The sequence below is a fragment of the Narcine bancroftii genome, chromosome 4 (assembly GCF_036971445.1).
Source record: "Narcine bancroftii isolate sNarBan1 chromosome 4, sNarBan1.hap1, whole genome shotgun sequence".
NCBI classification, from domain to species: domain Eukaryota; kingdom Metazoa; phylum Chordata; class Chondrichthyes; order Torpediniformes; family Narcinidae; genus Narcine; species Narcine bancroftii.
In genome coordinates, this window is record NC_091472.1 from 192,963,008 (window position 1) to 192,988,462 (window position 25,455).

The 25,455-nt window shown below is 40.0% G+C and overlaps 1 protein-coding gene across 4 annotated transcripts in view; it reads right to left on the reverse strand.

Moving 5' to 3' along the window:
- The window catches only part of ccdc117 (coiled-coil domain containing 117), a 54,251-nt gene extending 30,420 nt beyond the window's left edge, over positions 1–23,831 (reverse strand). The window contains exons 1-2 of one of the 4 annotated variants that reach the window (XM_069933427.1): positions 23,718–23,831; positions 6,962–7,294 (exon numbers count right to left, since the gene is read on the reverse strand). In XM_069933427.1, the coding sequence (XP_069789528.1) occupies positions 6,962–7,269 (308 nt within the window). In that variant the 5' untranslated portion in view covers positions 7,270–7,294; positions 23,718–23,831. Of the gene's footprint in view, positions 1–6,961; positions 7,295–7,477; positions 7,496–7,603; positions 7,714–23,457; positions 23,638–23,717 lie in introns of those variants that run through there. The other 3 variants (XM_069933426.1, XM_069933424.1, XM_069933425.1) reach the window with 3 other exon arrangements.
- Positions 23,832–25,455: the final 1,624 nt, after the last annotated feature.

Genomic DNA, 25,455 nt, shown 5'->3' on the forward strand with positions numbered 1-25,455 from the left:
AGAGGAACAAAATAAATTAACAGAACCATTTGAAATAGTAGAAATACAAGAGATAATAAAAAAAACTACCGAATAATAAAACACCAGGAGAGGATGGATTCCCAATAGAATTCTATAAAACATTTAAAGATTTATTAATTCCTCCCCTCCTGGAAGTAATCAACCAGATTGATAAAACACAAAGCTTACCAGATTCATGTAAAACAGCAATAATTACAGTAATACTAAAGCAAGGGAAAGATCCACTCACACCAGCGTCATATAGACCAATATCATTATTTAACACAGATTATAAGATAATAGCTAAACTATTAGCAAACAGATTAGCAGAGTATGTACCGAAAATGGTAAATCTAGACCAAACTGGATTTATTAAAAAAAGACGCACAACAGACAATATTTGTAAATTTATTAACTTAATTCATGCAGTAGAAGGGAGTAAAGCGCCAACAGTAGCAGTTGCTTTAGACGCAGAGAAGGCCTTTGACAGAGTAGAATGGAATTGTTTATTCAAAGTATTGCAAAAATTCAGTTTACCAGAGAAGTATATTAATTGGATTAAAGCATTATATAAGGGGCCATTGGCGAAAGTGACAGTAAATGGATATATATCAAAGCAATTTAACTTAAGCAGGTCAACACGGCAGGGATGCCCACTATCACCCTTATTGTTCGCGTTAGCTATAGAACCACTAGCAGAATTGATAAGAACAGAAAATAATATAAAAGGGATAAAAATAAAAGACAAGGAATATAAAATCAGTTTATTTGTGGATGATGTTATAGTATACTTAACAGAACAAGAACTAACAATAAAAGAATTATATAAGAAATTGAAGGAATATGAAGAAGTGTCGGGTTACAAGATTAACATAAATAAAAGTGAAGCAATGCCAATGAATAATGCGGATTTCTCAAAATGCAAGCAATAAGATACCTAGGTATACAAATAAATAAAAATCTCAGCCATCTATATAAACTCAATTTAGAGCATTGGAAAGATTTACCACTAACACTAATAGGAAGGATAAACTGTATTAAAATGAACATTTTCCCAAGGATATTATACCTATTTCAGGCATTGCCAATACACTTGACAGAGAAATTCTTCAAGGAGTTAAAGAAAATAATAAGGAAATTTTTATGGAAAGGGGGGGGAAACCGAGGATAGCACTAGATAAATTAACAGAATGGTATAAACAAGGAGGCTTACAACTGCCAAAATTTAAAAATTATTATATACCCGCACAATTAAGATACCTATCAGATTTTTATCAAACAAGGGAAAAGCCAGATTGGACGAGATTAGAATTAGATAAAATAGGGGAAAAGATACCTGAACACATATTATATAAATGGGATGAAAAATTGGTACAACGTAGGAGTTCTCCAGTATTACATCACCTACTCAATATTTGGAAAAAGATTCATGTAGAAAGGAATAAAACAAATCAATTACCAAAACTAATATTGACGCAAAATAAGTTACTCCCTTTTACAATAGATAACCTTTCCTTTAGAGAATGGGAGAAAAAAGGGATCAAAAGAATAGAAAATTGTTTTTCAGGAAATAGATTATTATCCTTTGAACAAATGAAAGATAAATACAATACAACTCAAGATACAGTGCTGGCATATTACCAATTGAGATCCTACTTGAAGGACAAATTAGGAAGCAGTCTGAGGTTACCAGAGGGAAGTAGCTTTGAATATGTGATTATAGATACAATGATAATCAAAAGATTTAGAACAAATATGTATATTAAACTGCAAGAAAAGGAGAATGAGGAAACAAATGGTAAAACTAAACAAAAATGGGAACAAGATTTTAATATAAAGATAAAAAAGGAAACATGGGAGAAATTATGTTCTGGAACGATGAGAAATACAATAAATACGAGGTTACGTATAATATAACTGGATACACAGGCTATACATTACACCTCAAAAGTTAAATAAATGGGACCCAACTGTATCTGATAGATGTTTTTGATGTAAAAAAGAAATGGGAACAACAATTCATGCAATCTGGACATGTGAGAAAGTAGAAAAATTTTGGGAAGATCTAAACCAGATATTAAATAAAATTACAGAAAACAATATACCAAAAAATCCAGAGATCTTCCTCCTAAGTAACATAAAAAACAAAGAATTTGGAATTGATTTGGATGGTGCACAAAAAAGATTTGTTAAGATAGCTCTAGCCGTAGCAAAAAAATGTATTATGTCAACCTGGAAATTGGAAGATAATTTGAAAATACAACAATGGTATATAGAAATGAATAAATGTATTCCATTAGAAAAAATAACATATAGTTTAAGAAATAATATTGAAATATTTGAACAAATATGGGAGTCTTACATGAAACACAATAGAGAAAACCTACCGGGGACATTCACTACCTAAATTAACGAAAGGAGAAGGAAATGAAAAGAATTGACTCAGTGGAATTTCTTGTTTATTTTTATTGAATGACAACATTGTTTGACTGGTTTAATGTATCCTAGATTTTGTACTTTAAATGGATGGGGGGGGAGGTAGGGAGGGTGGGATGGGAGGAGGGGGGGGGGGAGAAAATGGCACTGTATATATTTGAAAAGGAAAAAGTATGTATCATGGTCAATGTGGTTTATGGTGTGAAAAATAAAAAAATTTATATAAAAAAAATTACTTAATTGGTGCAAGTACAAGAGAGCTAGGCTTCTTCGAAGCTTTTGAAGTCTATCGTTGCTATTTTTCAACATGAGGTCCAGAAATGTATCAATGAAAGTCAAAGAAGCCATTATGGGGCTGAAAAACAAGAATAAAACAGTAAGAGACATCACCCAAACCTTATTTTACCCAAACCAAAATCAGAAGTTTGGAACATAGTTAAGAAGAAAGAGCGCACTGGTGAGCTCAGTGATCGGAAAGGGTCTGGTATTCCAAGGAAGACCCCCACTGCTGATGACAGAAGAATTCTCATCATAATGAAGAAATAAAATCCCTAAACTGATCAGAAACTCTTTTCAGTAGGCAGATGTGGATATGTCAATAACTACTGTCTGCAGAAAACTTCATGGAAAGAAATATAGAGGCTACATTGCAAGATGCAAACCACTAGTCAGCCACATAAACAGTACGGCCAGATTACAATTTGCCAAGAAATATTTAAAAGAGCCTGCGGAATTCTGCAAAAAGGTCTTGTGGACAGGGGAGACCAAGATTAACCCGTATCAGAGTGATGGCAAGAGCAAAGAGTGGAGGTGTAAAGGAACCGTCCAAGATCCAAAGCATTCCACCTTTGACATGATTTGCATCTTGCACTGTAGCCTCCGTATTTCTGTTCATGAAATCGACTGTGGACAGTAGTCACTGACACATCAAATATACCTCCTGAAAAGTGTTACTGATCTGTCGATCATACATTTAAATTTTTTTTATTCCATTATGAGAATTCTTCTTTAATCAGCGATAAGTCCCTCTGTGATTACTGCGCTCACCAGCACGCTCTTTCTTCTTAATGATGTTCCAAACAGTTGACTTTGTTAATCTTAAGGTTTGGGTGATGTCTCTTACTGTTTTATTCTTGTTTTTCAGCCTCATAAGTGCTTATTTTACTTTCACTGGCACAACTCTGGCAACTACAGACTCCAAAGGTGATCAAAAGCTTCAAACCAATCCTAGGTCTCATATCTGCTGTTTACATCCAGTACCGCACGGATGGCAGTCTCTTCAATTTGAGGCGCCTGCAAGCTCACACCAAGACACAAGAGCAACTTGTCTGTGAACTACTCTTTGCAGATGATGTCGCTTTAGTTGTCCATTCAGAGCCAGCTCTTCAGCGCTTGACGTCCTGTTTTGCGGAAACTGCCAAAATGTTTGGCTTGGAAGTCAGCCTGAAGAAAACTGAGGTCCTCCATCAGCCAGCTCCCCACCATGACTACCAGCCCCCCCACATTTCCATCGGGCACATAAAACTCAAAACTGTCAACCAGTTTACCTATCTCGGCTGCACCATTTCATCGGATGCAAGGATCGACAACGAGATAGACAACAGACTCGCCAAGGCAAAGAGCGCCTTTGGAAGACTACACAAAAGAGTCTGGAAAAACAACCAACTGAAAAACCTCACAAAGATTAGCATATACAGAGCCGTTGTCATACCCACACTCCTGTTCGGCTCCGAATCATGGGTCCTCTACTGGCATCACCTACGGCTCCTAGAACGCTTCCACCAGCGTTGTCTCCGCTCCATCCTCAACATTCATTGGAGCGACTTCATCTCCAACATCGAAGTACTCGAGATGGCAGAGGCCGACAGCATCGAGTCCACGCTGCTGAAGATCCAACTGCGCTGGGTAGGTCACGTCTCCAGAATGGAGGACCATCGCCTTCCCAAGATCGTGTTAAATGACGAGCTCTCCACTGGCCACTGTGACAGAGGAGCACCAAAGAAGAGGTACAAGGACTGCCTAAAGAAATCTCTTGGTGCCTGCCCCATTGACCACCGCCAGTGGGCTGATATCGCCTCAAACCGTGCATCTTGGCACCTCACAGTTCGGCGGGCTGCAACCTCCTTTGAAGAAGACCGCAGAGCCCACCTCACTGACAAAAGACAAAGGAGGAAAAACCCAACACCCAACCCCAACCAACCAATTTTCCCCTGCAACCGCTGCAACCGTGCCTGCTTGTCCCACATCGGACTTGTCAGTCAACAACGAGCCTGCAGCAGACGTGGACATTACCCCTCCACAAATCTTCGTCCGTGAAGCCAAGCCAAAGAAAGAAGAATAAAGCAATTAAATATACCGGAGTTCTCACAAACACCTGTGAAGCTATGTCCCAAACATTATGATCCCCTGAAACGAAGGGACTATGTATAAAAAGTTATGTCATTTCTACATGGTAAAACCAAAATGTGTACAAATAAAATCTGGAATTGCACTTTAATTACATGTGAATTGTTTGTTTACATGTGAATTGTTTGTTTACAAATTTAAAACTGGGGAGCACAGGGGCAAATAAAAGAAAAATAATGTCTTTGTCCCAAACATTATGGAGGACACTGTACATGGATGTGAGGGGCATGGAGCACTGTGGTCTGTGGAGTAAAATTATACAAAACATTGGTGAGGCTCCTTTTGGAGTATGGTGTTCACTTATGTTCACTGTACTATAGGAAAGGTGTCATCAAGCTGGAGAGGATGGAAAAAATATTTATGAGCATGTTGTCAGGACTCGGTGGAGGGGGGAGGGGAGTGGGCCATAGGTAGAGGTTGAGCATATATGGAGTGCAGGAGGAGGAGGTATGATCTCATAGATGTATACAAAATTATGAAAGGAATAGATTGAGTGAATGCAGTCTTTTGCCCAGTATAGGGGAAAACCCGTAACCAGAGAACTTAGGTTTAAAGTGAGGGGTGGAAATTTTAACAAAAACCTGAGGGATAATCTTTATTTTTTTAGAGTGTGATAGGTGTATGGAGTGGGCTACCAGACCTGGTGATTGAGACAGGTACTCTTGCAATGTTTAAGAAAATATTGGATAGATCCATGGATAGGATGATTTTAGAGTAGCCATTCTCAAAGAAACCGCCCCCCCCCCACCACCCCTCCCCCCCCCAATCACCACCACCACGGGGACCACAGCTCTTTTAATTACAAGCCTTGTTTACTTTTCACCTCATAACACAATTTTATCATGTTTTTTATGCAGTCAGTAGGAGAGAAACAAAACTTGACTTTTTCCACAGAGAAAGGGGCCCATGAGCAAAATCCTGCGGGGGGGGGGGGTGAGGGGAGGCCGAAAAAATGTTGACAATGGCTGGTTTGAAGGGATATGGGCGAGTTGAGAATAACTTGGCTTGACCATTTTGGTCAGCTGGGCAAGTTTGGCTGAAGGGCCTGTTTATACGCTGAACGACATTGACTCAAAGGACAGCTGTGAATACTCTTAACAGTCAAGGCACAATTTGCGTATATGTCAAGTGCAAAGGAGTGCCCAATGTGTGGAGAATCAACGAACCCAAACAACTAAGAGATAGTTATTGATAGTACATCAAGGTAGTTGTTACAAGTAGTCCTATTATAAACGCCCTGTATATGCAAGTCTTAGGATATGATATCATTCTTGGATCTTCAGGTCAACAAAACACTTATTGACGATTGCAGCCATAACATTACAGTATCCATTCTTGTATTTTTTTTTAGAATAATTAACAGCAAATTCTGTATTAAAGAAACAATGAGTCAGCATTGAAGTTCATAAAGATCATGGGCTAAAATTGAAGACATTCCTTCACAAAATCCTGGGACAGTTTTAAATTTGAGAGACCACAGGCAAAATATATTCACCCCAGTTAAAATTTTACCATTACTTTTTAAGCCTCTTGCAGTTCCTCACCACATAAGATTTAACATGGAAAATTATTCTGAGAAAAACACAAGAATGTTAAAGGAACTTAGCAGGTCTTGCTGTGTCCATTGGAGGTAAAGATGTTTTTCAAGGTACGAGCAAAAATCAGACAGGTCCCCAAATAAAAAGGTTGGGGAGAAGGAAAGAAAGGGCAGAGGGAAGAGCACAGGCCAACAGACAAAAGATGATAATTGAACATGGATAGGAGGACAGGAGAGAAAAGGTGAGAATTGAGGGGATAGCTCTGTGAATGCAGAGTTGGAAGAAAGTACAGAGGGGGAAAGGGGAAAAGAGAGCAACAGAGCTAGAGGAAGAGAAAAAGGGATAGGGAAAATTATTCACTCAGCTCTGAGCAAGCCAATTCAATTGGAGCAAGAGTGTTAGTCGCAGGATCAAGATGCAACTTTTGAGATTAAAGCAACATTTTTTAAATCGTTTTGTCTTCTAATTGTGCATCTTTCTCTCTGGATCAAACACAAGCAACACAAAAGTTTCCCAAGATTTGCTTATACTTGCAACGATGCCAAATTGAATATCCAAAGTCAATGATACTTAATACTCACATAGGCACGTGCTTAAGTTCATAATTTGAAGTCGTTCTCATTCCATTCAAAGGATTGAATACTGGAGTCTCTACTGTAATATCCATGTTTTCATTTATGCCATCTGTCTGGCTAAAGCTATGTCCATTCTGTTGTAAAGTGGGATCACAATGTTCTGATATGAAATAATCTGACTGCTGTTTTATATTCTGGATGTGAGCTGCCGTATGCGATGCATTTCTCCCATACACATCCAGTACAGGTGACTGAAACAGTCGTCTGCCAGAAGGTGCCATCGAGCTGTAACAGAGGCTGTGTGCCATCACCATAGCAGGCAATGACTTAATGTCAACCCTGTAAAACGAAAGTGTTACAATGTTAGAAAAATCACTATAGAACAATGGTTTTCGTTGACAAGCCTAGCCAAATTCACTAGACATTGCGCATGAAAAGTATAGCTTGGCCATTATAAAAACATTCATTTTCATTGTTGTTTTCTTTTTAATCAATAAAAGTTCACAAATCCAGACCACTTGCATTGTTGTGTGAATATATTGTTATACTATAAAACTGGAAACATTAAACTTTTTATTCTAACTCCATCTTTGATTACTACACTGATTACTACTGTGATTTGTTTTCTTAAACTCACTCCCACCATACCAGATATGAGTACTGTCATGAGCATACACCAAGGAATTGTATCCAAGACAATATACCAATGACATCACAAACATCAGTGGCACTGGTAGATACATCTTCACCCAGCATGCATTTCTGCCTGATCTAAACTATTTAAAATCAATACTATTTGATACAATGCTGTAATCATACAACTGCTTATACTTGTTTGGATAAAATGTGTTCCGATTTAACTTGTCAATACAAGAGAAAAGCCATTTAATCCCTGAGATTATTTTGCCATTTAATACATTCAATGCCAATTCTTAAATTCCATAGCAATCAGCTCTCTCACCCCCCACACACAATTCCCATAAATCCATAATTCTCTTGAGTATCCCAAATTTAATCAGCACTCAACAACTGGGATTACGTGAAGTTTATTTTAATTTTTTTATTTTTCACACCATAAATCACATTAACCATGGTACACACTTTTTCCTTTTCACACATATACAGTGCCATTTTCTCCCCCCCCCCTCCCTCCTCCCATCCCACCCTCCCTACCTCCCCCCTCCCGTCCATTTAAGGTATAAAATCTAGGATACATTAAACCAGTCAGACAATGTTGTCATTCAATAAAAATACACCAGAAATTCTACTGAGTCCATTCTTTTCATTTCCTTTTCCTTCCGTTAACTTAGGTAATGATTGTCCCCGGTAGGTTTTCGCTATTGTATTTAATGTAAGGCTCCCATACTTGTTCGAATATTTCAATATTATTTCTTAAACTATAAGTTATTTTTTTCTAATGGAATACATTTATTCATTTCTATATATCATTGTTGTATTTTCAAATTATCTTCCAATTTCCAGGTTGACATAATACATTTTTTTGCTACGGCTAGAGCTATCTTAACAAATCTTTTTTGTGCATCCTCCAAATCAATTCCAAATTCTTTGTTTTTTTATGTTACTTAGGAGGAAGATCTCTGGATTCTTTGGTATATTGTTTTCTGTTATTTTATTTAATATCTGATTTAGATCTTCGCAAAATTTTTCTACTTTCTCACATGTCCAGATTGCATGAATTGTTGTTCCCATTTCTTTTTTACATCGAAAACATCTATCAGATACTATTGTGTCCCATTTATTTAACTTTTGAGGTGTAATGTATAGCCTGTGTATCCAGTTATATTGTATTATACGTAACCTCGTATTTATTGTATTTCTCATCATTCCGGAGCATAACTTCTCCCATGTTTCCTTTTTTATCTTTATATTTAAATCTTGTTCCCATTTTTGTTTAGTTTTACCATTTGTTTTCTCATTCTCCTTTTCTTGCAGTTTAATATACATATTTGTTCTAAATCTTTTGATTATCATTGTATCTGTAATCACATATTCAAGGTTACTTCCCTCTGGCAAACTCAAACTGCTTCCTAATTTATCCTTCAAGTAGGATCTCAATTGGTAATATGGCAGCGCTGTATCTCCAGTTATATTGTACTTATCTTTCATTTGCTCAAAGGATAAGAATCTATTTCCTGAAAAACAATTTTCTATTCTTTTAATCCCTTTTTTTTCCCCATTCTCTAAAGGAAAGGTTATCTATTGTAAAAGGGAGTAACTTGTTTTGCGTCAATATTAGTTTTGGTAATTGATAATTTGTTTTATTTCTTTCTACATGAATCTTCTTCCAAATATTGAGGAGATGATGTAATACTGGAGAATCTCTATGTTGTACCAATTTTTCATCCCATTTATATAATATGTGTTCAGGTATCTTTTCCCCTATTTTATCTAATTCTAATCTCGTCCAATCTGGCTTTTCCCTTGTTTGATAAAAATCTGATAGGTATCTTAATTGTGCGGCTCTATAATAATTTTTAAAGTTTGGCAGTTGTAAGCCTCCTTGTTTATACCATTCTGTTAATTTATCTAGTGCTATCCTCGGTTTCCCCCCTCTCCATAAAAATTTCCTTATTATTTTCTTTAACTCCTTGAACAATTTCTCTGTCAGTTGTATTGGCAATGCCTGAAATAAGTATAATATCCTTGGAAAAATGTTCATTTTAATACAGTTTATCCTTCCTATTAGTGTTAGTGGTAAATCTTTCCAATGCTCTAAATCGTCCTGTAATTTTTTCATTAGTGGATAATAATTGAGTTTATATAGTTGGCCGAGATTTTTGTTTATTTGTACACCGAGGTATCTTATTGCTTGCATTTACCATCTAAATGGTGATTCCTTCTTAAATTTTGAGAAATCCACACCATTCATAGGCATTGCTTCACTTTTGTTTACGTTTATCTTGTAACCCGACACTTCTCCATATTCCTTCAATTTCTTATATAATTATTTTATTGATCGTTCTGGTTCTATTAAGTACACTATAACATCATCCACAAATAAACTGATTTTATATTCCTTGTCTTTTATTTTTATTCCTTTTATATTATTTTCTGTTCTTATCAATTCTGCTAGTGGTTCGATAGCTAACGCAAACAATAAAGGTGATAGTGGGCATCCCTGCCGTGTTGACCTGCTTAAGTTAAATTGCTTTGATACATGTCCATTTACTGTCACTTTCGCTAACAGTCCCTTATATAATGCTTTAATCCAATTAATATACTTCTCCGGTAAACTGAATTTTTGCAATACTTTGAACAAATAATTCCATTCTACTCTGTCAAAGGTCTTCTCTGCGTCTAAAGCAACTGCTACTGTTGGCGCTTTACTTCCTTCTACTGCATGAATTAAGTTAATAAATTTACAAATATTGTCCGTTGTGCGTCTTTATTTGATAAATCCAGTTTGGTCTAAATTTACCATTTTCGGTACATACTCTGCTAATCTGTTTGCTAATAGTTTAGCTATTATCTTATAATCTGTGTTAAGTAAAGATATTGGTCTATATGACGCTGGTGAGAGTGGATCTTTCCCTTGCTTTAGTATTACTGTAATTATTGCTGTTTTACATGAATCTGGTAAGCTTTGTGTTTTATCAATCTGGTTGATTACTTCCAGGAGGGGCGGAATTAATAAGTCTTTAAATGTTTTGTAGAATTCTATTGGGAATCCATCCTCTCCTGGTGTCTTGTTATTTGGTATTTTTTTTTTAATTATCTCTTGTATTTCTACTATTCCAAATGGCTCTGTTAATTTATTTTGTTCCTCTATTTGTAGTTTTGGTAGTTCAATTTTAGTCAGAAATTCATCTATTTTCCCTTCTTTCCCTTCGTTTTCAGTTCGGTATAATTGTTCATAAAATTCTCTAAAGTTTTCCTTAATTTCTTTTGGATTATATGTAATTTGTTTGTCTTTTTTCCTTGATGCCAATACCATTTTCTTAGCTTGTTCTGTCTTAAGCTGCCATGCTAGGATTTTGTGCGTTTTTTCACTTAGTTCATAATATTTCTGTTTTGTCTTCATCATGTTCTTCTCCACCTTATATGTTTGTAGTGTTTCATATTTTATTTTTTTATCTGCCAATTCTCTTCTTTTAGTTGTATCTTCCTTCATTGCTAATTCTTTTTCTATATTTACTATTTCCCTTTCCAACTGCTCTGTTTCCGGATTATAGTCCTTCTTCATCTTGGTTACATAACTTATTATTTGCCCTCTAATGAATGCTTTCATTGCATCCCATAGTATAAACTTATCTTCCACTGATTCCGTATTTATTTCAAAATACATTTTTATTTGTTTTTCAATAAATTCTCTAAAATCCTGCCTTTTAAGTAACATGGAGTTTAATCTCCATCTATACATTCTTGGAGGGATGTCCTCTAACTCTATTGTCAATATTAAGGGTGAATGGTCCGATGATATTCTAGCTTTATATTCTGTTTTTCTTACTCTATCTTGCATACGAGCTGGTAACAAAAATAGGTCTATTCTTGAGTATGTTTTATGTCTAGCCGAGTAATATGAATATTCCTTTTCCTTTGGGTGTTGTTTCCTCCATATATGCAAAAGTTGCATTTCTTCCATCGATTTAATTATAAATTTGGTTACTTTGTTCTTTCTGTTAATTTTTTTCCCAGTTTTGTCCATATTTGAATCCAAATTCAGGTTGAAATCCCCTCCTATTAATATGTTCCCTTGCGTATCTGCTACCTTCAAAAAGAAACCTTGCATAAACTTTTGATCTTCTTCGTTAGGTGAATATACATTGAGTAGATTCCAAAACTCCGAATATATCTGACATTTTATCATTACATATCTCCCTGCTGGATCTATTATTTCCTCTTCTATTTTAAATGGCACATTTTTACTAATTAATATAGCTACTCCTCTTGCTTTTGAATTATACGATGCTGCTGTTACGTGTCCTACCCAATCTCTCTTTAATTTCTTGTGCTCCAATTCAGTTAAATGTGTTTCTTGCACAAATGCTATATCAATTTTTTCTTTTTTCAGTAAATTTAGCAGTTTCTTCCTTTTAATTTGGTTATGTATTCCATTAATATTTAAAGTCATATAGTTCAACGTAGCCATTTTATACTTTGTTTATCTTCCCTTTCCGTTTCTCCATCATTACCTTTCCTTCTTATCCATTTCTGTTTTCTTGTTTTGAACCCTTTATAAGACAACATTCCTAAAACATCAAACATTTTCCTTATTCTCCTATTTAAAACTTCTTTAGCCCCAATCTCCCCTTCCCCTCCTGAGTTGTCCTTTATCCCTTGTCGGACAACCACATCTCCCCTCTCCATTTGGATTTGCGAATTCACTCGCAAGCGTCAGCTGATTTTGCAGTGACCGCAACTCCTCCCCACCCAGCCCCCCCCAGAAAAGATTTCATTTTTCATATGTAACAAAGGTCACTCTTTTAGTTCCCTCCTTATTCCCTCTATTCCATTTCCTTCCCTTATTAATTCTTGTTTATACTATCTATATTTTCCTCTAAATACGGATACATTCATGTATGCACATTATACATATACACACATATACCTCTTTACCCACATACATATAAATCGTGGTCATTTTTACTCTTATTACATATCTTCATCTCTCTGGTTGTTTTGTAGTTGTTCTGCAAATTTCCTTGCTTCCTCTGGATCCGAGAATAGTTTTTTTTCCATAAGATCGTTTTCAATCTATTGAACTCCTTTCTCTTCTTCAGGAGTTCAAAACTTATGTGTCTTTTTAGTTCGCAGTCTTTTGTACTCTCGTTACACGTCTTCATCCCTCAGTCTATTTTGTAATTGTTCTGCAAATTTTCGTGCTTCCTCTGGATCCGAGAATAGTCTGTTTTGTTGTCCTGGAATAAATATTTTCAATACCGCTGGATGCTTTAGTATAAATTTATACCCTTTCTTCCATAAAATCGCCTTTGCTGTATTGAACTCCTTTCTCTTCTTCAGGAGTTCAAAACTTATATCTGGATAAATGAAGATTTTTTGCCCTTTGTACTCCAGTGGCTTGTTGCCCTCTCTTACTTTTTCCATTGTCTTCTCCAGTACCTTTTCTCTTGTAGTATATCTTAGGAATTTTACTAAAATAGATCTTGGCTTTTGTTGTGGTTGTGGTTTAAAGGCCACTGCTCTATGTGCCCTTTCTATTTCCATTTCTTGCTGTAGTTCTGGACATCCTAGGATCCTGGGGATCCAATCTTTTATAAACTCTCTCATATTCTTGCCTTCTTCATCTTCCTTATGTTATTTCTTCTGTTATAATTTTCCATTATATCTATTTTCTGAGCTAACAGTTCTTGTGTCTCTATAACTTTTTTATTAGGTTCCTCTAATTTCTTTTTTAAGTCCTCTACCTCCATTTCTACTGCTGCTTCCCGCTCTTCCATCTTGTCCATTCTCTTTCCCATTTCTGTTAAGGTCATATCTATTTTATTCATTTTCTCTTCTGTATTGTTTATTCTTCTTCTTAAATCATCAAATTCCTGCGCTTGCCATTCTTTAAATGACTCCATGTATTCTTTAATAAGAGAAAGTAAATCCTTTATCTTGCCTTTCCCTTCTTCTTCTACTTCACTGTACTCTTCCTCTTCTTCTTCTTCCTCTGGGTTGGCCATCTGTTGTTTCTTTGTTGCCCTTTTCTTCTCTTCTTTCTTGTTTTCGTTGTCTTCTATGTTCTCCTCTTGCTGCAGGTGTTCTGCAGCTGTCATTGCCGGCTGTGGAGATCGACTCCCCAGCTGGTCACCCCTCCCGTCGGTGTGTTTTTTTGCATGCGCAGTTGCGCACTTTTACTCGGCTCAGCGAGCCATTTTTGTAGTCCACTTTCTACCGACCTGAGGGAGCGGGTTTCTCTCTCCACCGCGGGCCTCTTCGAACAGGTAAGGCCTTCTCCTTCTTCCGTTGTCTTCTCTTCCTCTCTTCTTACCGTTGATTTCGATTTTTCTTTTTTCGTCACCATCTTCTTTCCATCTTTATACTCACTTTTCTTTAATTTTTATTTTTGTGCCTTTGTGTTTTCCTTTGTTTTTTCCGACTTTTCTGGAGAGGGCTGGAGTTCACCGTCCGACCACTACACCATCACGTGACTCCTGGGATTACGTGAAGTTGAGGTAGCAATATAAAGCTACACAATCTACAATGTTAAGAAATGTCTTGCTTTCAAATTAAAAAGGCTGATCCCTTTATCCAAAGATCATCAGCATAAAGAAAGTTCAAGGGAGAAGTCAGGGGTAACTTTTGTGGTCGATGCCTGGAATGGATTGGCAGGGGTAATGGTGGTTATAAAATCAAGTTCAAATTTATTGTCAGAGTACATACATGATATCACATACAACTGAGATTCTTTTTCCTGCTATGCACTCTCATGCTGGAGTTGTAAGCCAGCCTAAATACCATTTCAAGTATGCATTTTGAAAGGGATTCAGAGTCTTGTTTCATTAAGATCACCTAAATGGAATGTATCTGGAGTTTTGCGATTCATTAATCATCTCTTCCCAGGAAACAATTGATTACATTGATTCCAAGAGAGCAAAATTAAAACTTAACTGGCCAGTCATTCAAAAAACGATTAAGAATTAACTCACTTGGTGCTGCTCCTCCATTGGCCCAGCCTATTCCTTTAAAAAAAAAATCAGTTCTAATTTCAAATGTCCTAACCTGGGATAAACACTAACACAACAGTTAGAAAAGCACTATTTTCTAAGAAGACTGAAGCTCAACAAGTTTCCCCGTCGTTTAACAACTTCTAAAAGCACAAGATCAAAAGCTGGGAGGTGCTCAAGATTAAAAGCTACATAAGGAGTGAATGCACCTAGAACACAAAAACTTCCCTCCACTCTATCAGCTCCATAGGATACACACTCTTCCATCAGGGAGTGTGAAGACAAAGAATGTGAAAGCACAAATGAACAGGCATAGAGTTTCTTCCCTACAGCCATCAGACTCCTGCTTGAAACCCTTTCTTAGTGCTTATTGATCTTTTCCTACATTCTGAACCAGCCAACCGCAACCTTTTTGTTAAGCTTTTGTCCACTTCGGACTCTGCTCAAAGTTTATGGGCCCATACTACATAAAAATATTTTACGATTTCAGTTCATGGTCTCCTGCCTTAAATGTGTATGATCCTAGTTGAGAATGGCTGCTTTAAATTGTGCTCTTTACAGTTGTATGTAGAGAATTTCAACATTTTGCAGAAGAACTCTTCTCACTGTACTACATATTTTGTAACAAAGAAAATTTCATGTGAGGCAGATAACAAAGCTTTTACTTGATATACTTTTGGTGCCACACATACAACTTCAGGTGCAGTACACAAAAGTACAGGAGAACCTCAGCAAGTCACACAGTGTCTGGGCAAAGCAAAGGGATATAACCAATGTTTTGCGGCTCAGACAAAAAACATTTAGTCAAGAAAGTTTAGTCACTCTGATTTCATGGTGAGGCAATAAACTGAATTCAAAGTGGGGTCACAGATTGGGTCGTAAAGATAACTTTTGGCACATTAGCTTTCATAAGTTGAAGTAATGAGTATAGGAGCAGGGATGTACAAAACATTGGTGAGGCCAATTTTGGAGTACTCCGAACTACAGGAAAGATGGTTTCCTAACTACAGGAGAGAAATCAATAAGATTGAAAGTGTACAGAGAAGATTTACCAGGATGTTGCCAGTACTTAAGGAGATAATTACAGGGAAAGGACTTTATTCACTGGAGTGTAGAAGAATGAGGGGAGATTTGATGGAGGCACACAAAATTATGAGGGGTATGGATAAAGCAAATACAAATAGGCTTTTTCCACCGAGGTTAGATACAAACCAGAGGATATGGATTTAGGGTGAAAGCTTAAAAAAGTTTAAGGGGAAACAATAGTACAGCCCAGTTCTTCAGCTGGCTGGCTTTCGGGGGAACTTCTTCACACAGAGTGGTGGGAGTGTGATATGAGCTGCCAGCTGAAGTGGTGAACGCAGGGTCAATTTTAACATGAAAGAAAAATTTGGAAATGTACATGGATCAGAGGTGTATGGAAGGATATGGCAGGATGCAGGTTAGTAGGACGAGGCAGAATAGCTCAGCACAAAGTAGAAGAGCCAAATGGCCTGTTTCTGTGCAGTAGTGCTCTATGGTTCCACTTGGGAGATACCACTGGAATAGCCTTAGCAAGCAGAGCACTTTATAGATGGTGTGAATTGTAGCCATGCTTTGTTGCTGGAGGAAGAAATAAATGGTTGGGGTGATCAGTAGGATGACAATCAAATAAGCAGACTTGCCCTGGATAGCGTCGAGCTTAGAGTGTTGTTGGAACTATGCTCATCCAGAAATACAAAGAACAATGTGTTATACAGTGCAACTCCAATTATCCAAAATCCTTAGTTATCCAAATTTTTTGGACCTGAAAGTGATGTTTGTTGGGCTCCAAAAAAAAAATGTTTTCTTATAATTTGAGGATTTCAAAAAAATCAAAAATCCTTATTTATCAAAAAAATTTCAAACCCAAAATGACATAATTTAAAAAACAATCAGAAATCCTCAGTTATCTGAAATTTTTTCCAGAGCCGAATTGATGTCACAGGTTGAAAAACTTTTTTGGAATTTTAGAAAAACCTCTGAGTAGAATTTAGAGTTTTTGGTGTTGGATCTTATTTTGTTCAGGTTGCTTTTTGGTGAGAATTAAATGTTATTTCATGCTTTAAAAGCTTTCCCTTCTTTATTGTTGTTTAAACATTGTTTTAAGTGATTTGCTATTGCTACTGGGCTGTTTTTTAAAAAAATGACCAGTAATCAGAAAATATAATTTATCCGAAATAGGCCCAGTCCCGACCTTTTCAAATAATCGGAGTTGTACCAGTTCTGAAGAATCCTTGTGTTCAAACAGTTGGCATATGAAAAAAATGAAGCCAAATCAGATTCAGTAACTTTTTTCCAATCATTGATGATAATATATCAAATCAAGCTAAATAATTCAACCTTGCACTACTACAGTACAGCCCAGTTCTTCAGCTGGCTGGCTTTACCATCATAATGTTTGTCTCTCCCAGATTCCAGCATCTGCTTTTGTCTTCTGTCCAGAATACTCCATATTCTACCCAAGCAGCCTACTGTACTGCTGCAGTCCATCCTCTTAATTGGTGGCATTCTTCCTATCTAATCATTGCATCAGTCCTTTTCTTTTCATCAATCTTTCCATTAAATTTTACTGGCTCATGTGCAAGAACTCACTGTACTTTCTAAATGGCTTATTGCCATTCTCCAGTTTTGCCCATTCACTTCATCCATTAGCATCTTTGAAATTCATACCTCTGCACACACCTTTGTCTAATTTCACTCGAAAATCAAGTAAGACAGATGGGCATTAAATGCAGAACATAAATTTGCTGGACAAAGTCAGTAGGTCACGCAGCATCAATAGATACCAATAGGCAGTCAACATTTCAGATCGGAGTTCTTTTTCATGACAGATGCAAGAATAAAGAAGCTGAGAAGTGATGGAGAGAGGACAGAGGACCAAGACCGATAGATGATAAGAGAATGGAAAGGGCTGGGAGCTGAAGGAAGGGAGACAGGGATAACTCTGAAAAGAGGTGGAAGAACAGGTAGTGCATCAACTTCATGGCAAAATGTCAGAAATTTGGTGGAGAGGGCAGACCAGGAATTCAAAAAAAGGAATGGTACCTTTCAAATGCTGGAAATTGTGAAAGATATATTGAATGGTCATCCTTTGCTGTTTTTCTCTCTTCATTATCACAGCTGATACATGTATGTATACTTTTATTTTTCTTTCTCTCTCATCCTCATATTGTTGACTTTTACAACTTACCATATATGCTAGCATACAAGGTGAAGGTCCCTGAATTTTCACCTATAATGTAGGTTTTGAGGTATATCTACTGGATAAGACTACCCCAAGTCTTTCCGCCCCAATAGTCCTTGACCAACCATCCTATTGACCAGTGAAGTGATGCTGTCACAATATTTTAAAAGGAAATTACCCAGTAAAGGTTAAAATTTTATTAGCACACTTTAAAATAAACCACTGTCAGCTCCTTTAACAGGCTGTTTAAAGCTGGTACAGAGTCGACGGCAATCATACTGGGCAGACTAACCCCATTGGGGAGCACTGAGACTTTGTTGTTAAGGTTTGGATTTTATACAGTAATTCTGATTATCAGAAATGGTTGGGACTGAACCTATGTGGATAAATGTTTTTTTTTTAGTGAACTTTGTTTTAAAAAACAGCCCAATAGCAACAGCAAATCACTTGTAACAGTGTTTAAACAACAAGGGAAGGCTTCAGCATTAAAATAATGTTTTAATTCTCACCAAAAAAGCCAATTTCTGACACCTCCCCAACAAGGCCCCGCTCCTGCCCAGGAGCCCGATGTCCCCGCTTCTGCCTGGGAGGAAGAGTTGGAGAGAAAAGTCAATAGTGTAAGGTAAAGAAGAAATGGAAAGAGAGAGGAGAGGGAGTTATCAGAAACAAGGACAATTGTTCTAATTTCATGTCAGGTGAATTTTGTTCCCCCCCCAAAACTGCACGGTCAGTTTGGCTCCGAATTTTAGAGAAACCAATTTCAGATAATTGGAGTTGTACTGTACTTGGCATGGGGAACGCTGAGACTTTGTTGTTAAAGTTGGCATTTTATACTTGGCATTCAAGACAACCCTGGTTTTGAGAAGACTTTTTTTTTAAAAAAGTCCAAGTCCCGTGTTGTATGCCAGCATATACAGTATCAATACGTAATCCTGGCCTTGTCCCTTCTCATTATCCTATCCCTCCCTACCTGCCTTTTAATAATCTTACTTTCCCTCTCATCTTCAACCAGAAACATCAGCTCTCTCTTTCCACAGATGCTACCAGAACTGCTAAATATTTCCAACATTTCCTTGTTCATACAATATATCCCTTTTTTCTACTACAGGGTCCCATATCCTCTTCCAGTGAAGCAAACCATACATTTGTATTTTAAAATTAGTATCGAGTGCAGCCCTCATCATGTAGCATCTCTACATTGGAGAAACCAAATGCATATTGAGAGACTGCACTGCAGAACATCTGTTCAGCCAAAGCTGGGCTTCAAGACCTCTGTCACTTTATTTCTCCAACACCCTCTCATTTGTCCTTAGCCTCCTGCACTTATTTACTGAAGTTCACAGCACCAAACCTTTGAACTGGACACACTGTGACCTCTAACAAGTTCAGATATTCAGCCACTGCAGCTTTTCAGCTCACATTTCCAGTTTCTTTCCTTTCCGCTTCTGAAATGAAGATTTTATTTGTATTTTCACACCTCTACATAAAAGCTTTGCTATTTAGTCGTAGTTCATTTTACCCATTATTATTTATTTTATTCATTCATAAGACATCAGATCAGAAAAATGTTATTTAGCCCATCGAGTCTTCCCCACCATTTTCCCACTCAGCCCCACTGCCTGGCTAATCAAGAACTTATCAATCTCTGCTTCAAATACACTCAATGATCTGGCCTCCACAGCCACCTGTGGCAACAAATTGCACAGATTTACCACCCTCTGGCTAAAATAACTTCTCCACATCTATTCTAAGTGGACAGCCTTCAATCCTGAAGTTGTGACCTCTTATCCTAGACTCTCCCACCTTGGGAAACAACCTTCCTACATTTATTCTGTCCTTGACTTTCAACATTGAAAATTTTTCAATGAGATCCACCCCCCCCCCCCCCCCCCACTTCTCCTAAATTCTACCGAGTACAGGCCAAGAGCCATCAAAAGCTTCTCATATGATAATTCTTTCATTGCTGAAATAATTCTTGTTGGGATCCTTTATGAATCATTGGTAAACGAGTAGTCTGCCGATGCTGGAAAATCAGAACAATACACAAAGTGATGGAGGAGCTCAGCACTCATTTATTCAATAATTCCTGGTCACCATCCAAAAAATACCAGTCCTTTGGGCATCACTGTAATTTATTTTGATGCCAACTTCTCAGTTCTGTGAAACGGGTTTCACATCAGCAACTTGGCTGAGTATATCCTGGATTTCTGTTATCAGATCAGATAGTATTTATTGTCATGTAATTAAACAGAAATGTATTACATGAAATTGCCTTTAGTCTGTCATAAGGCAAAGATTCACCATTAGCATTGCCCTTAGCAAGAAAGGAGCAAAATAACTCCCCCCCCCCCCCCCCCACCCCGGCAGAGTCACCAAATGTCTGTGAATTTGCCTCTGTGGCCACCTAAGACTTCTAATCAAATCATTTCAAACCATCGATAACCTGAGCTCCAAATACAAACCTCTGACACAATGAGGAAGCCTTCAGCACCTCGGGCCCTCAGCAGCCTCTCGAATCCTGGTTCCAATGCCTGGTTCTCATGAGCCACTCTTGCAGCCTACAGCCTGGTGCAAGTCCTTTGACCTCAAATACTGAATGCATGATCCAGCTTGTTTTAATATGGAATGTGCTCCATTTTCCTCTCTTTCCACTGTGAACTGGGTATTGCTTTAAAGTTAAAGCCAGACACCAATAGCTTTGATTGCTGGCATAGTAGATAAATGATAGCAACATTAAACATACCCAGATACAAAGGGACCTAGGAGCATTCATGCAGGATAGCCTGAATCTAAACTTGCAAGTTGAGTTAGTGGTAAAGGCGGCAAATACAATGCTGGCATTCATTTAAGAGGAAGAGCAGGGATGTGATGTTGAGGCTTCACAAGGCACTGGTGAGACCTAACTTGGAGTATAGTGAGCAGTTTTGGGCTCCACAGTTAAGAAAGGATATGCTGATGTTGGAGAGGGTTCTGAAGAGATTCGCATGGATGATTCCAGGAGGAGCATTTGATAGCTCTTGGCTTGCACTCATATGAATTTAGGAGAATGGAAACATTTAAATGTTGAAAGGCACGGACAGAGTAGATGTAGAAAGGTTGTTTCCCCATGGTGAGAGACTCTAGGACAAGAGGGCATAAAACATTAGGATTGAAGGGGGTCCACTTAGAGGAGGAATTTCTTTGGCCAGAGGGTGGTAAATCTGTGGAATTTGTTGTTATAGGCAGTTGTGGAGCCCAGGTTATTGCACATATTTAAGGCAGAAAATGATTAGTCAAAGAATCAAAGGTTATGGGGAGAAGCCCAGGCAGTGAGGCTGAGGAAGTAAATGGATCAGCTCATTATTGAATGGCAATGCAGACTTGATGGGCTGAATAGCCTGTTTCTTCTGCTATGCCTTATTGGCTTAAATAAATATTTCAAATAATTTTCATGGTTGCAGAATACCATTCATCAATGAAACAGCCTGCTAGAAGAAACTATTTCCCAGCCTGGCAGTCCTAATTTAATGCTCCTGTACCATCTCCTTAATGGCAGAGGGTTGAAGAGTCTGTGTGTCGGATGGCAAGGGTCTTCTATAATTCCTTGAATCTTACTTAAGACAGTGCTCCCACTAAATGTCAGAGGAAAGAGACCCCACAGTGATCTGCACATTATAATATCCTCTGTACAGACTTCTTGTCAAGTGCTTTGCAGGTACCAAAACTCACAATGAAGCAGCCAGACACTCTCAACTGTGCTCCTGTAAAATGTTGTCAACATGGGTGGGGGCAGGATGCCAGTAGCCTTGCCCTCCTCAGCCGGTGTAGGCGCTGCTGCAATGGACTGAAGAGCCAATTTCTGTATAACATAGGACTTTGGAGCCATTGATTCTATCCCCACTCCAGTTGCATTAAAATCACAGAAATACTGGAGGAACTCATCAGGTCTTATAGTGTTCATAAAGAAATATTACTGATATTAGAGGCCTGAGTGAGCCCTTCTTCAAGGTTTAGGTATATGCAAAAAGCATGCAGACATTTGAAATTAAAGACTAGAGAGAAAGGGGGAAGTATGAGAGAGAGAGAAGTCCAGACAGACAAATGGTGTAAAATGGATATCTTAAGAAGATGAGAATAGATTTTGGCTCTGTAAAACAAGACAGAGGGTCTCCTCCCACAGAGCTAAAATCCCTCTGCCCTTGTCTGTTGGACAAGATTACTCCCCCTCCCAATCTTTAATTCAGGCATCTATCTGCTTTTCACTCATGTGAAACACTAAAAACTGCAGACACTGTGATTGTAGTTAAAAACATACAGAAATACTGGAGGAACTCAGCCCGCCTCACAGTGTCAATAGGAGGTAAAGCTATATTATCGACGTTTTGACCCTGAGCCCTTCTTCAAGGAATTAGCAAAGAACAAGACGACATCCAAATAATGACTGAATACTGGTCGTGAGAGGAGTCCAGACCAACAAAAGGTGTTAATTGGATTGATAAGAGGAGAGGTGAGATTTGATGTTGGCTCTGTGAAAGGAGACAGAGGGAAAAGAGAGAGAAAGATACAAAGCTGGGGACAAGGCAAAAGCAGGAAGAAGGGGTTGGGGGAAGGGGTTTAATGGAAACTGGTGGTTGATGTTAATACCATCTAGTTGGAGGATGCCCAATTTGCAGGTGGTCTCAGTCTGGCAGTGCATGACACCACGGACAGACATGTCAGCAAGTCAATGGGGTGGTGAATTGAAATGGGTGGCCATGTGCTACTATGGCAGATCGAGGTACACCACAAAGCGGTCACCCAGCCTTGTGTCCCGTCTCTCCGACATGGAGCAGACTACAGGTTGAGCACCTCGGCTCTGTCCGCCTCAATAGCATGGATCTCCCAGCAGCCACCCATTTAAATTCCCTGTCCCATTCCCGTGCTGACATGTCCGTTTGTGGTCTGATGCCTTGTTAGACCGAGGCCAACCACACCTGAGTGCCCTCTGGGCACTAAAACCAGATGGCACTAACACTGACTTTTCCAGTTAAACCCCACCCCCTTCTTCCCCGTCTCCTTTCCCCGAGCTATGCCTCTGTTCCCTTTGTCTCCTTTCACAGAACCAAAATCAATTCTTACCTGCTATCATAAGCAACTAACACCATTTGTTTGTTGGAGTCCAACCCTCCCCCCCCCCTCCCCCCTCCCTCCCTCCCCCCTCCCTCCCTCCCCCCTCCCTCCCTCCCCCCTCCCTCCCTCCCCCCTCCCTCCCTCCCCCCTCCCTCCCTCCCCCCTCCCTCCCTCCCCCCTCCCTCCCTCCTCCCTCCCCCCTCCCCTCCCCTCCCTCCTCCCCCTCCCCTCCTCCCCCCTCCTCCCTCCCCTCCCCCCTCCTCCCCTCCCCTCCCCTCCCCCCTCCTCCCCTCCCCTCCCCCCTCCTCCCCTCCCCTCCCCCCTCCTCCCCTCCCCCCTCCTCCCCTCCCCTCTCCCCTCCAATATTCAGTCTTTGTCCTGACTCCTTCCTGCTCTTGGAGGAAGGCCTCAGGCCCGAAACGTCGGTGCTGGATCTTGACCTCCTGCGAGATCGGCCGAGTTCTTCCCGTATTTGTGAGCGGTTGGCCTACAATCACAGCGTCTGCAGGCCTTCGTGTTTCAGGCACACACTCCCTGCCTGCACTGATCCCGTCCGTCCTTCCCCTCTCCTCACTCACCGTTAGAGAGACCCTTCCTGCGCCGGCGCTTCCTTCCACACCGAACCGGATGGTAAACAAGTTAACGAGAATCTTGAACTTGCCGGGAAGGGGAGGGACGTACACAGTGGACAGCAACTTGATGGGTCGGCGGGGCCACGGCTGACCTATGACCGCCAGGGCAAATGTCACCCACGCACCACAATGCTGCTTATTCAGTGCAGGGCCCCCCGGCAACGCGCGTGCGCAGCGAGCGCCACGGATACCACCCACCCACCTACCTCCCGGCCGGCCGGCTGACCTCGCTCGCGCGGGCCGCCGCCAACGGTCAAACGAACGCCCACGTCACGTCCGAGAAGCGACTCTTAGGCCTGACCCTGTTGTGTCAGGTACACTCGTCTGCCTCTCGGCCGTCGTCTTCGGAGTTCATCACCCCCCCCTTTCCCCGGAAGGGCACTCTGCGATTGGTTGCCGAGCCCCACGTGGGAAAGCGCGCCCCGCCAAATGAGGGGCGATCACCATCTTGGTTCGTGGCTGAGCTGAGCGGTGCCGATCTCAGGTGTTTCAGGCCGTCCCTACTCTCCTTATCGCTGCACCTGAGCTCGGCGTGGAATTCTTTCCTTGCCCACGTCCTCTGGACTTAAATTAGAGTCGTACTCTGTGGAGGCTTGCCCTTCGATCCACTTCGTCCGTTCAAGTTCCACTTGCACACCTTTGCCCTCCAAACTTTTCCTACCCGTCTACCTGTCCAAATGTTTTTAAGCGTTGTCATTGTTCCTGCCTCAACCACTGTGGGGTGATAATGATCACCAGCCTCCTGCAGAGGGCGATCTCTACCTGAATAGACTACCTGAGGGCCAGACCCCACCTGGCCAGCTGTCAATCAGCTGACCTGAATAGACCACCTGAGGGGCAGGCCTCCACCTGGCCGGCTGTCAATCAGCTGACCTGAATAGACCACCTGAGGGGCGGATTCCACCTGGCTGGCTGTCAATCAGCTGACCTGAATAGACCACCTGAGAGGCAGACTCCAGCTGTCAATCAGGCGACCTGAATAGACCACCTGAGGGGCAGACCCTACCTGGCCAGCTGTCAATCAGCCGATGTGAATAGACCACCTGAGGGGCGGACTCCACTTGTCAATCAGCCGACCTGAATAGACCACCAGAGGGGCAGACCCCACCTGGCCAGCTGTCAATCAGCCGACCTGAATAGACCACCTGAGCAGCGGACTCCACCTGGCCGGCTGCTGACCTGAATAGACCACCTGAGTGGCAGACCGCACCTGGCCAGCTGTCAATCAGCTGACCTGAATAGACCACCTATGGGCGGACTCCACCTGGCTGGCTGCCAATCCGGTGACCTGAATATAAACCTGAGCTGGCCCCTCGTGAGACAGTCACACGGGGAGCCACCAAGGCATGGACTGGTGTTCAAGATTTTTGCTGGAATAAAGCCTGTTGTACAGTTGAGTTTGTACTTGCTTGCTGCTACCTTAGTGCACCACAACCACTTCTGTATTTTCCAGGTCAATTCTGAACAGGGAAAACAACCCCAGCTTATCCAATCTCTCATCTTGAACAACATTTTTAAGGATTTTTTTTCAAATCGGACTTCATTGTCATGAACATGTTATGAAATTATTTTTTGTGGCAGCATTACAGGTGCAAAATTGTTATAAATTACATTAAAATAAATAAACTGGTGCAAAAGAAGTAAATAAGTGATGCAGCATCTGGTTCATTGAATCTGATGGTGGAGGGGAAGAAGTTGTGTTGTATCATTGGGTGTGTGTCTTCAGGCCTCCAGATGGTAGCAGTGTGAGAGGGCACAGCCTAAGTGATGAGGGTCCTTGATGATAGAGGCTGTATTCCTGAGATTCTGCCTGTGGTAGATTACCTTAATGGAGTGAAGACTGATCCCCGTGAGTTCGCAACCGTAGCCGCTTCCTGTCCTGTGCACCAGACACCGATGCAACCAGTCAGAATTTTCTCCATGGTACACCTGTAGAAATTTGCA